Genomic DNA, 13,663 nt, shown 5'->3' with positions numbered 1-13,663 from the left:
GAAGCGGAGTAAATGGAGGCTTTGGTCTGGAGCTGAGTCTGTCCTGTCTGTAATGACTAAGGAGCTTGGAATTGACCAATGGGAATGACCTGCAGCGAGATTAGGGCCTAAAAACGATCAACATTTATTTTTTTCAATATCTGGATTAATATATATATTTTTTTGCTATTATTTTTGTTGTTTCCCCTATTTTTATCCTTGTGGGGACATCTCAGATTTGGAATGGTTTTGCAACCATATGGTAGAGACAGTTCTCAACGGTTACAGACTGTTCCATCTTCGCATTTTACGGGGTGGGAACCGGTGAGGCTGCGGTAAAATCGACGGTTATCTCCCCGCCTCTGTAGTTTAACTCTTGCACTGGACCTTTTTTGTCTGCTGTTGTCCAGCAGTGGAAGGGGACAAGGTGTGGCACGCGTCTTTTTTCCATCCAGCAGGAGGTACATGGTACGATGGCACAATAGGACGTTCATTTCAACCTTTCTCATGTACTGGTTCTAGTAACAACTTTAATATGAAAAGAATACATGGTTTCTTCTTTTGACCATCCAGGCCTGGGGGACGCTCCAGACAGCCAACGGTGGCCTTGGTCACGTTCTGCCCCATGAACTTTTCAACTCTAGTTCTCACTGGTTCCGCCTCACCATTCTGTGTGATGGCGTCTACTTGTTGTCCTCTGTACAGACGACGGCCTTGTGTGCCTCGTGGTTTTTTTCACTCTTCTGCCAGTGAAGGTGCCTGAGAGTTTTTGTTTCCTTTCGGGCCCCGTGCCATTTTTCCCTCACGAACATCATGACAAATATCCCTGTCAATCACAGCGCCGGTGCTGTACGAATGGTTTTCTGTGTGTCATGATGCAGAGGGCACGTTGTGATATGCGTATCACGTATATTTAGTCCAGCTCAGGTTTAGTTCAGATTTTTGCCAGTTTAGAACTGATTTTGCTGATTTAGCGTTATGTACACCTCAAGCAACAAAGCAACCTTTCAAATCATTTTTAGATCAGATGTACACTGGCACCTTCAGCTGTAAGCCCTCTAGGCTGGTTTCAACTTGTCCGAGTTCAAGCTAAGGTAGCACCAGCTACTCACCAGAGGCCATTTCATCATTTCCATTTAGAAGAAACAAAGTAGGGAACGTAGAAGCTACGTTATTTGCTTTTCTGCACTGGCCTGGCAAGGCCGTTGTTGGTGGCAGAAGCTATTTTAATTCCCATTTATTAGCAGATTAGGCAAGCGAGGTTTCTTAAAGGTCCCCTATTATGAAAATTTCCCTTATTTCACTGAGATTATTTAACATTAATACGAGTTTTAGACCATTTATGCTCCTGCAGTGTTCAGAAGCGGCAGCTCAGACGGTCGGATCTGGAATTTGTCTGGAAAGGTTACCTTTGGGAAAGGTTACCTCCCGTTTCTCATGCTTCTTCCGCCCAGAGAATTTCCTGCCCCTCCCCTAAAACATTATCTCCACCAACCGTCATGGCTTCCAAACATGTGAAGCATTGCAACTGGATGTAAAAATGTATTTTCACACAAGACTCTGAAGAACCAGTGGGTCAATTGAATTTTTTTATAGGAAAATGCCGACACGCCTTCCTGTCTGTGCCAAACATTGTGGTTGGTGAACGGTGTTGATGACGTCATTTCCATGAATGCTCGTTCACGTCTATTGGCCTCTCTCCTCCTCATTTGCATTTAAAGCTACAGACACTGACAATCTCATTGTGAGACTGGATCAAAAAGGCTGAATTTCAGAAAGAGACTTCAGATGCAGTATTAGGGGACCAATCAGACCGATAAACAGAAACTTTCATAATAGGGGACCTTTAAGGATCTGTTCTAGTCAAGCAGGTTCATTTTTTTTCCTTTCAGCTGCACATTAGCCCTTTCTGGATATCCACCACTTTCCTGTTTCATTTTCAGAATTTGAACAAGGTTTGCACTCTGGAGATAAGACATGCATAAGGCAAGCAAAAAGTGGCATATTTCGTGATGGATTTTAAACATCTGTCTGCCTGAAGGAGAGCAGTTCAGGTGTGTGTCTGTGTAAGTGTGTGTGTAGACAGTGCAGATTTAGTCATTCATTATTGAACAAGCTCATGCAAACAACTTTTTCTCGACTGTTTCCCCAGTATAAATCACCACCACAAACATATTCTTTTACGCCATATTAGTATAAATAATATACATGTTATGTATTATTTTTTTTTTAAACTGGCACTTGTTCTCAGGATTTAACATAAATAAATAAAAAGAAAGATCCACTTGGTGGTTTATCTGTATCTTGAAAAAGAGAAACAAATTGGCATTTTTATTCAATTGTTTCTGTCGCCCAGAGTTTTTAAATCAGGATTTTAATAAGTGGGAGGAGCCCAGTGGTTAATATCTCCCATGCACGCTACTCTATTCTGGCTCTTTAATGAAGCAGGCCCAATTTTAAAAGCAGAACAATTCATTTCACACTGTCAGGGTGAACATGTCGAGACGCGGACTAATATCGTAACTGCAGGCTTGTGAAACAGCAGCAGGTTGAGCGGGTTTCATCTTGAAAACACATCTCTGTCAAATAACAGTGATGACCAACATATTTGTTGTGACTGGAAACTGGTCTTGTCGGCCTGTCTGCTGTCGTTTTTTTTCTCCCAAACACTTCTGATGTGACCAGAGTGCTACAAATATACTGGAATTATTATTACTATTTATAATTACAATTGAATTATGTTAGTCCAAAGTATTTTTGGGTACATATCTATTTGGGATAAAGTTTTTGCGAATAATTGCATAATTTTCCGTCCTTTGGGCTATTCTGTTACTGCTAGACACAGAAAGCAAACAACTAATTTATTCTGAATATAAAAATGCTGAGCATTGAAGAAGAACAACATTAAACCATTACCACGGGGAATTCCATTCTTTACAGGTGCATCTGAACCGATTTTCGCAGCACGTGCTGTCAATAAAAGAAAAAGGATTCAGAGAGAAAGTTCAAATGAAAGAACCGGGTGATGTCAGCCCTTTAACCGAAAGACGTGCGTTAGAGAAACAAGGCCCGTCAGCCTTCAGCGCCGGTGAAAGTAGGTTAGAGTCGTGTGCGAGACTGAGAACGAGAGGTTCGGCCCGGCGCTGCATGGCACGAGGAGGAAACTATTTTGCTGCAGCATGCGGCCGCGGTGGCTTCACGTTTTGTGAAAATGAAAACGTGGCGTCACGCTCTGAAGATCCTGGTGACGAGGACCATGACCAAACGGCAGAAATGGAGCAGCGAAGTCGAGGCCAAGTTGTCTAGAACCGAGGAAGACGTCTGGTACGTGGTCAGCTGTGCGAGTGAGACTCCATAAATCACGCGTGGAGCAGCGCATGATCACATGATCACGACACCCCCTTCACAGTAAGCGGATGAACCGGCACTTTTCAGAAAATGTGTGCCGTTGATGGCGGCGTACTGTGTGTTATATTTCCACCATCCATTTGTCACGTGCCACACTTGTTAAACAGTTCAGTAAATGCGTTTGATCCATTTGCACCAAAGTCACAGACAGACAAAGGAGCTGGAAGGGTTCCGTGTGCACCGAGTCCGTCCACTCATTTTCTAAATCCGATTATCCAGGTCAGCTGGAGCCCATCCCAGGAATGAGAACGGGCAGGGACATAGCCTGGACAGGGCACTAGGCCACTCACACACACACACACACACACACACACCGCCAGCCATTTAGCAAGTTGCAAGTTTCGGGACACGTGGGTGGTATTAGTTAACCAGATAACCAAAAAACCCTACCCACTACCACAGTGTCCGGTTGAAGCAGGACGACTGTCCACATACCTGATGATTGTAAGAGCATCGGCTTAATGTCGTGTAATAGCTGTGGTTGGTTAACGCGCAGGATTGCCACATCTTGGCATATAATAATATATTTGTAGTAATAAAAAAAGGAACAACTAGTGGCTGAAGTGATGTTAATGGAAAAATGAGCAGAGGGGATCAGAGAGGGGTCGTGCGGCTTGATTTTTTTTATGCTATGCTGTTATGGCGACACCTACAGGGGACATGGCAGCCTGCATCTTTCCTGGAGGAGACCTCTTTCACGGAGCGTCCCACCAAGACCCCACGGGCACATTTTTTTAATTGCAACTCACCCTTAATCAGGCTTAGCAGAAAACCGCTTTCTGTAAATCCGTTCTGGACCATTTTGAGTCTTCAAATAACCAGAACTGCACTTCACTAGTACACATGCCAAGTTTCCACGAACAGGACTGGCAGCCACTCCCTTTAAGCTGCATTGCCCATGACATTTCATCAGTATCTACATCCGGGCCATGAACGGAGATGCACCTACACTCATCATCACATTAACCTCTCGTTCTCTTAAGCCCGATAATTCCAGACAAGCATCCGTAAGCACAGTAACGGTACGCATGTGGTTTTTCTTAGATCACGTTGGATGAATTACCCTGCCCCAGATGTCTCGGAATTAATGATGGCTGGACTGTGAGACACCCTAGTGCAAAAAAAAAATAAATAAATTCAGTAACAGAATGTTCTACATTTTAAATCCTTTAATGGGTGCAAAATCTACAAACGCACATATGTGCAAATGCATGGTTCATGGAACACACTGGCACTGGTTCATGGCACTGCTGTAACCCTCATGCTGGAGAGGGAAATTTGGTGATGACGCAGGAACATAAAAACTATATTAATATTAACAATAGATGATTGTCATATACTGTATGTAGTACTTTACATTATAGTTAGAAAACTAGAAAACATCATGGTAATGAAATCCATTTGTTTTGCTTTTTTTTGTCAATGTAAGATGTACCGTGCACTGTGTTTGCCAGGTGCGGTGGCGAGAAACGCTGAGCATCAGCAAAAAAAAATACTATACGCAGTCTCTTAATTTATGTGTATTTGTTAAATTCATGAGCAGAGCTGACACTTTGCTGTTGTATAAAGAAATTGAGGTTATGATGGATTAAGGTACTTTAGTTTGGATTTTAATTGCTAATTTAGAGCAAATGGACTTTTAATGACACTCGTTCTCGCCTTTTTGCCCTTCACTTCATGAAAGGGTAGGTTGAAATTCCCAAAAGAGATTATTTTTCAGTCCAAGGCAAGTATCAGTTCTCATTTGTCCACTTCAGACTTATATACATAAATATTAAAATGAAATGTTTATTTCCCTCATGGTTGAGTTTTTTCAAAACTTTATCCAAGAAAAAGTGCAAGGACAAGTGGAAGTTGCTTCCATTAAACACTGTCATTAAACATTCATATACCCGGAAACATCAGACTTGATTGAAAATTAAAACAGCACCTCATGCTTTCTGGTCATTTCTCCACTCTGCCCCATTGCCTATTTAGAGCTAATAATAATATATGGACTGGCTGCGCAACATGAATATTTCTGACTTCTCCAATATTTTCTGCAACTGAGCAAAGCACCGTCCCCACACACTGCTCCCCGGGCGCCTGTCATGGCTGCCCACTGCTCACTCAGGGTGATGGGTTAAATGCAGAGGACAAATTTCACTGTGTGCACCGTGTGCTGTGCTGCTGTGTATCACATGTGACAATCACTACACTTTAACTTTAACACATTCACCAACCCGATTGGGCAATGAATCTAATTAATTAGACATTTTGTACACATATTAAAAAAACATATTTTTAAAACATTAAAAAAACACAACAAGCTAGACACACATAGCCATTTATGGACCTTTTTTGTATATTGTACAGCAAAAAAAGGTTATCTAGTACACCGGGCTTTTCAAAGAGCTTTTTCTTGGCCTGTAGATGGTAGACCTATGTTGAGATCTTGCATAGAAATGGTGTTGTGGGAAGACCCGCCTCACGGACGCGGCAGGAGGTGTGGGCAGCGTCCAGCCGCAGGATGCCGCCTCCTGCAACGTGGTCTACGTTGAGGGATCTGGAGTGCCGCGCTGTTGTTCCGTAGGCCGCCCTTTCAACAACAACGTGTTAAACACAGCGGCAGCTGCGGAAATATTCATCGCTTACGGAATCACTCAGCATAATGGGATCTTGGGGAGAGACTCCCGCTTTTGTTTGCATTTCGAATAATTATTCGGCACCCAGGCTTCGCTCGATATGCTTCCAGCGCCAACATATCCGCGCTGAATCGGAATGACTCATCCGGCGATGAATTGATTGGCCATGTTTTGCTTTGCGCATTGAAGCGTGAACGCTCCATGAAAAAACAATCAGCGCCATCTCCTCCAGACACGCCCCGCCCCGCCGCATTCATCTTAGCTGTTGAACTGGATGTTCTCGGCCCTGTTAAACAGACCTGCAGAACTTTTCCGGTGTTGACAGGAGGTCATGCTGTTGGTCCAGACTTTCCGCTTCTGTATTGCGACAGATCTGCAAGCGGGATTGGTGCTTGCAGTTCAATTCAATCCAGTTATTAGGCCTGAAGACCCAAATTCTCCTGAAACGTTTGACCCTCGTGACCTCAGCTTGTCTCCAGCCTTGGGAGGAAGGGAAGACCTTCTGCTGCAAACTCCACTAGAACTAATCAGCATGGAGAAAAAGAAAGACACCGGATGATGAAAGCCCACCCTGCACGTATCCGTCCGCGCTGCAGAGACACGTCCAGCAGCCGACGCTGACACTTCAGCTTCATGAGAACTGACTGTGTTATTGAGAGCTAGACTTACACACTTATCGCATTAGCAGCGAGCGCGCCAAACACCTACAGGCCGCCTGTCAGTGACTGACAGTGAAGCTGAATGACAGTTACGAGCGGGCAGGTCTGCTGAGGCACGTACTGCTCGCAGGTGTCTTGAGGAACTGCTTTATTCCTTTCAGCACAATTGAACTTAATGGCGACAGTTAAATGTGCCTTAATTACTTAAATTAATTCATAACTAACAAACACAATAAATGAACAAAGCCATGTTCTGTTTTGTGGGATCTGACCTTTGACACAGATGCAAAATGAAAACACAGATAAAAATATGCACGTTGAACCACATAACATGGTTGATAAAGTTTTTGGGACATTATTCTCAGCCAAACTTGTCATTAGATTCCTAATTTTTTAGCTAAAAGTGTCTAAAACACTGAAGCCTCTTACTTGCTCATCTCTAGAATAATTATAGCCAAACTATTTTTTCCATTGACTTGCTATTATGTTGTTATTGTCTTATCAATTTCATTCAAACTGGAATGTTTGGCATATTGGCAGGCATATTGCCTGATTTTTGTATGCCGTTTATGTTTACAGAACGCTGTCATGTTGCATAATCTGAGCCTTATAATTTTGTGACGTTCTGTTAGAATTTTTCCTGGTAATTCATTTTTTGGGACAGTGGTGGCCTAGCGGTTAAAGAAGAGGCCCTGTAATCAGTAGGTTGCCGGTTTGAATCCCGATCCACCATGGTGCCACTGAGCAAAGCACCGTCCCCACACACTGCTCCCCGGGCGCCTGTCATGGCTGCCCACTGCTCACTCAGGGTGATGGGTTAAATGCAGAGGACAAATTTCACTGTGTGCACCATGTGCTGTGCTGCTGTGTATCACAAGTGACAATCACTTCACTTCACTAATGGCTATTTTTGCCATATTGATAGACAGGCTTGTTACTCTAGCTTCAGTTCAGTTGCTTGTGTTATGTGTTTTAATTTTGTGTCACATAAAGAAGTACAGAAACACGTACAGAAACACACCATCCCATGGTTCATCTTTGCATGTGCCGCTCTGACAAGATGAAATGTGTGATTTATAATGGCATTATGGCAAACAGCACTTCTTTTATTCAGATGTGCTCCATGATTGCGCTGTATGTAATGCTAACCAGCTATCAGTTGAAATGCACAGTCATATTTACAGTTGTATTAAAAAGCCGCAGGGTCCGGTTCACATTACCCTGAAAGATGGTGGATTCAGAGCATGTACTTTTCCCCGTGAGTGAAGTCGCTGAGTCAGAATTGTTTATCAGCTTATCAGACGACACACGAGTTAAAAGTAAAATCTGTTTATTGGCGAAATCATTCAAATCCTTTGTGGTTCTGTTTTTTTTTATACACATTTGAAGTCATACTAATCAAAGGTAAACACGATTGTAACTGTTGTTGTTTCCAACATTTATAAATGCTTTTCCTACCACTCCCACCCCCTACAAACAAACATCTCACACTTCCGCACATTTGCATATCCAAAAATCTACAAATGTGTTCCTAGACAAATACGAAAATGCTAAAAGGCATACAATCTCGAACGCACACCTACAGGTGCAGCCGCACGTACACACAAGCACACGCACTCAAACACACACTACTTGTCTACCACGTGTATAGAAACACACTCAGACACGTTCAGACGTATCTCTTCTCTCACCCTCAGTCACTCACTTTGTCTTAGTTTAACGTATTTGTCCGTGTCCATTTCCTCATTCAGACAATGATGAACAGCTAACATTCCCCCTACGAAGAACTCGGCCATGTTCCACTACCCCGACCCAGGTCACATGTCTCATGATGGACGTGAAGTCACGTATCTGGTGGTGGGCTGGCCGCACCAATGCAAACAGGCACAACAAACAACCAGACAGTCAAGGAGCCGCTCCGCAGAAACAGACAAAAAAAGAAGAATTGCAAGTAAACAAATTGTTCATGGGCGTACAAAAAATGAGACAAAGTAAAAAGTGAGTTCGGCAAAAGTGCGTTAAACCACTTACATGCCACGAGCGAGTGAGAATCAGTAGCGAAATCATGTTGTCAACTTATCTTGACATCACACTAACTAATCACATGTTGGTGGGCGGGGCACACCTACGGAACGCTGTGGGGTATGCAATGTTGCGCAATATATAGGTTTTTCTATAGCCATTCGCTCTGTCGCATCGTGGCACGTGAGACATATATGTGACAAACATGTCCCAGAACGCCATTCTGTCCTGTTTAATTAGAACTTAGAGCATTTACTGTACATGTCTCACTGTCTCACAAAATAGCGACCAAACCACGGCCATGGATCAGAGTGGTTTCCATGGAGAACCTGCGTGTAGAAAGAACTGGGTGTGTACCAGGCGCGATGTGAGACTCACAGGGCTACTCAGGCACGAGGCACACTGACGAATTAGGATATGCACTATAAATGCACTGGTCCGGGGTCAGCTCAGTCAGGTCCAGGGTGGTGCTCTGGTTAAACATCACTGGCTCTAGACCAGTTACAGGAACATTTCATTCTCTTCTGTAATATGGAATTTTTTTTTATCTAACCATAAAAAAAAGTTTTTCCATATCTACACATGGTGTTTTGCTGTATATCTTTTGTGCGTCTTTTGGTGAAGACATTTTTTTTCCTTGCTAGTTAAGGACGATGGATGTAAAAATATGTTTGGCCGTTGTCGTTGTTCTGGACGGGGGACATTAATCCTAACAAAAGATAGGATTTCTTGAAAAGTCTCAGCAGATTGTAGTAGAAGAAGCAGAGTGGGACCGTGACCCTCTCAGTATGTATAAATAAGTACAATCCTCTCTGTAGTCCACATTCGTCCCGCACTAATTAACATGGACTGCAGCTAATGAATGATGTCCAGCGCCGCTCAGGCGAAGTTCACCTTTTCTGTCCACTTCAGTCCGTCCGCAGGCTATTTGTATTCTGGGTGCACACAGCTAAAAGCTGAAGGTTCTTCGGGTTGTTTGGAGGCATGTGTGAATGATTATTTTTTATTAAATTATTAGTTTTTTTTGGAGAACCGATGCACATGCATGTTTAGTAGCGGGGAAAGTTGTCTCTCATCAAAACTGTCTGCACAGAGTGTGCTTTGGACAGTTTTCTGATGTGATTTGGTACGGGGCGCACTCTGCCCCGCTGTGGAAGTGAGCGTCTCTCCTGATTGATGTTCTGTCCGACCTTTCTCCTGGTCGGGCTAAACGTGGGCATCTGAGGCTCCTGGGTCCAGCAGTCCATGCTGTAGAGTGCATGTGGAGATTGTTGCTAGGAGACCAGAAGGGCGGTTAGGAGGAGCGTTGCCACAGTGAGGAGCAGTCTGTCTCGGGATGGGCTGCTGCCGCTTACGCTTTTCTCCAATTTGGGAATTTCGGGGTTAAACTCATCTAGAGAGAGAGAGAGAGAGAGAGAGAGAGAGAGAGAGAGAGAGAGAGAGAGAGAGAGAGAGAGAAAATCTGCCATTAAAACCATGACCTTTCTGGGGTTAAGAAAGGTAAACTACCCAATTCGAGTGAGATGACGACATCATAAAAGCAAAGAGAGACAGAAAGTGGAGAATGAAGACAAATGTTATTCCTGTTCAGATAACTGGAACATCACATTTCCCAAAATGGGACAACTGGCTACTGGCTGTTCTCGTTTCCTGCTCTCACCCTTTTTATTGAGTCCTTTTCCTTTGTTTCTTGCTCATGTACATTTTGACGTATAAACTGCAGACTCTTTCCATATTTGCCTCCAGCCTGCTTTGTTCGGGGACATGTCCCCATTGTTTTGTCTATTGTTTAATAAAGTCTGTTTTCCACCTGCACCTGCGTTCCCTCAGCGCCAGGCAGCATAATGGTATCTGCATTAGTCGCAACACAACGTGCAACAAAAGCGCAATGACACGTTTCTGTACAGCTTACACTACAGCGTACAGCAAGTTGTTGTATTTTTAAACTGGGGCACGTTCACTAGTGTGCGGTCCAAGGCATCCGCAGAACTAATAAAACATAAATATATAAAACAAGCAAGAACTGCGTCTTGAAGAAGAGAAAGTAACTACCCTGTTTGTTGAGGTGTAGTTATTTCTCAGTGCAAAAATGTCATGAATATGTAACAAACATGAGCTGGGACGACTGTGACGGTTTCTGATATACTGTTCACCGGACAGGTATTCTTCAGGGATGGGGATGGGAAGATTATCTTGTCCTTTTTGCTTTTCAGTTTGTCTAGCTGGTTCTACTTTCCTAGAAAGTTTCCATGTATGGACTCCCGGATCACTGGCTGCAGTCATTCATCCCAATCAGACTCCCCAAAATGCTAAATCCACTTCTATTAATCATATAAACAAAGTTGGGTGGAGATTCATACTGCGTAGCAACCCACATATTTCAATTACAAAAACAACCACGTTTCTTCCCTGAAACCGATTGTTAGAGGAGGACGAGGAGGAAGGGATCGCATGCAAAAAAACAGACAGGTTACGTAAAGCCTGCGACAGCGATGTCAACAAAACGAGCGTTTGTGTCACGAGACGGGCGTCTGGTACATGGCGTCAACAACATCCATCCAGACTGACAAAAAAAATCCAGCGGGGCCAGTTCTGCAAGGTTCTCCGTCCATCTCCGCGCACAGCGTGTCCCGTTCCCTCCAACGGCAGGCGCCCATTTGTTGAGACCTCATCTTGGACGTACCAATTTACCGCTTACGCATGAACGCGGTGACCCGGAACCAACTCTAATTAATCAAATACCTGCTGTGGCCAGGTACAGCAGAGAGGGGGGGGTGGAAGGTCTGTGCGCAGGAGGGAGGGCGGACGGGCGGGGCGTTATGCAAGATCCCACTTCTGGATTAATGCGCCCAGCAAAGTGCAGTGGGACGCGGCCGGGGCGGCACCCTTTAAATTTGGTTATATGATGTTGACGCGTGTGTGTTTTCTGGCGGCATGTGTGTGCCGCGCTCAGGCTTAATGCCAAGCTGCAGTGGTATTTCCCAGAATGCCTGGTTCTGGTGACACTTTAAGCCCGGTGCTGGAGGCTGTTTCCTCTCTTCCACTAAATGGACAATTTTCCATTGCAGGCACTGGGCTTACAGCAGTCAGCGAAGCCACCTCACCCACCTCCAGCAGCTGCCAAAAGGACCTTTATAGAATAGGGATGGATGGATGGATGGATGGATGATGGATGGGTTGATGGATGGGTGGCTGAGTTTTATGTAACTGCTCATTTTTACTGTCCAGAACCCCTCTGAAAGACCAGCTTTACTTAGCTGCTCAAGCCTGACAGAAAGCTTGGCATTTCTCCGTGTGTGTGTTTCTAAATATAGAGAAAAATGCTGTACACGTGAAACATCATGGTGAATAAATATGAAGTGTCTGGGTATGTGTGTGGTTTTTTTTTGCTGGACAGATAGATGCCACTCACCAATATCATGGATTTTCATGTTGGGTCTTACTGTGTACTCAGGGGGGCTCTGGTTGGCGTCGTCTTCTGCTTGAGACACTGGGGGTGGGTGGGTGAGAGACAGTCAGGATAATATTCTGGTAAACAAGCACAGTAATCTCAGAACTGAATTAGAATATGGTGCTTAATAAAAATAAACCACACACACGCACACTCGCACTTGCGGTCTATACACACAATTTATATATTCATATATGCACTTGAATATTTGTGTGAGTGCATATATTAATATATGTACTTGATACATATATTGTGCAGGTATGTACTGTGTATAGACATTTCTTCACACACTTCTATGCATATATATATATATATTTTTTAGTTTTATTCCTCTATGTGAATTCTGTATTACTGCATGTTGAACTGTGTACAACTGCAGTCCCAGGGAGAATTCACACATGAATCATGACATATGGAGCACATGTGACCTGGGGCAATATGCACAGATGTATGAATGTTAAGAGCACATAAAGCAGTGTTTAAACAGGTTTGGTCGCCATGGAGACACTCAAAGTTGCTGGTAAGTGGACTTTGGGACTTGGGACTTTGTGGTCCAACAAGGTTACCTAGTAGGGATCTACCACCATACTACCCTTGGTGGTTCAGTCTGTATTCATCGTCTGCACTGCTGTCCTTACAGTTGAGTGTTTCCATACTAACATTACTTTCAGAAAATATTGATTGAATAAATCAATTTTGAAGAAAACTTTCACGTGTCCACTGTTAAACGTTTCAGCAGCTTCCTGGTTGGAGAGCAGACATTAGTACTGACTGCTGCAATAATCATAATGTGCATTTCCCACTTGTGGTACTAATAAAGGATCATCTTATCTTATCTTATCTTATCTTATCTTATCCCAAAGGAACACAAACATTTTCCAGGGCTACTTGATCTGTAACCCTTCAGTTTTCAGAAATTATTTTCTTTACTCCTCTCTCAGATATAAGAATGACCGAGACAAAGTTTGAAATGGAAATGAAAACAAAGCAAAGGTGAGGCTGGTGAGAGCATTTATACAAAAAATAACATGCCATGAAATGAAAGAAAAACAGAAGTGCTGAACACATTGAAAAGAAGGTGAATGCAAATAACAACCTCAACCCATTTGAAATGTAAGGAAAGCATTGTGACATGAATAACTTAATGTCAAATTGTTAATTGATATTGATATGATGAAGACAGAAGGGAATATGCCGTCCTGAACCTCTCTTGTCCTCTGTTTCTTGCAGTGATGTAAGTAGGGGGAGAGACTCGCACATCATCAAAAGAAGTGTTTGAATGTGTGTAACACAGATAATGACACATCAGATAATGCTCTGTCGCTGTTTGCTCAGCCTTGCTTAAAACCAGAGTCTTTGATTGTGTGTATGTGTTATGTAATTATATTATATCGGGGACCAAATCTCTTCACGAACATTCATCCTGCCTTCGCCTTTTTGTAAGACAGTATAAACTCAAAGTTCATCTCTGTGTCAGCCTATCACAAAGAAGTTTTCAGGTGATCACACTGCTAATAATA

The 13,663-nt window shown here is 43.3% G+C and overlaps 1 protein-coding gene across 2 annotated transcripts in view; it reads right to left on the bottom strand.

Moving 5' to 3' along the window:
* Positions 1–7,983: 7,983 nt before the first annotated feature.
* efna3a (ephrin-A3a) overlaps positions 7,984–13,663 on the bottom strand; it is a 69,205-nt gene continuing 63,525 nt past the window's right edge. For both annotated transcript variants that reach the window (XM_028963893.1, XM_028963894.1), the window contains exons 4-5: positions 12,105–12,182; positions 7,984–10,085 (exon numbers count right to left, since the gene is read on the bottom strand). In XM_028963893.1, coding sequence (XP_028819726.1) covers positions 9,967–10,085; positions 12,105–12,182 — 197 coding nt within the window. In that variant the 3' untranslated portion in view covers positions 7,984–9,966. The remainder of the gene's footprint in view (positions 10,086–12,104; positions 12,183–13,663) is intronic.

This window comes from Denticeps clupeoides, chromosome 20 (assembly GCF_900700375.1).
Source record: "Denticeps clupeoides chromosome 20, fDenClu1.1, whole genome shotgun sequence".
Classification (NCBI taxonomy): Eukaryota; Metazoa; Chordata; class Actinopteri; order Clupeiformes; family Denticipitidae; genus Denticeps; species Denticeps clupeoides.
Note: the sequence above shows the minus strand (reverse complement) of the source record. Positions and strands in the feature narration are given on the sequence as shown.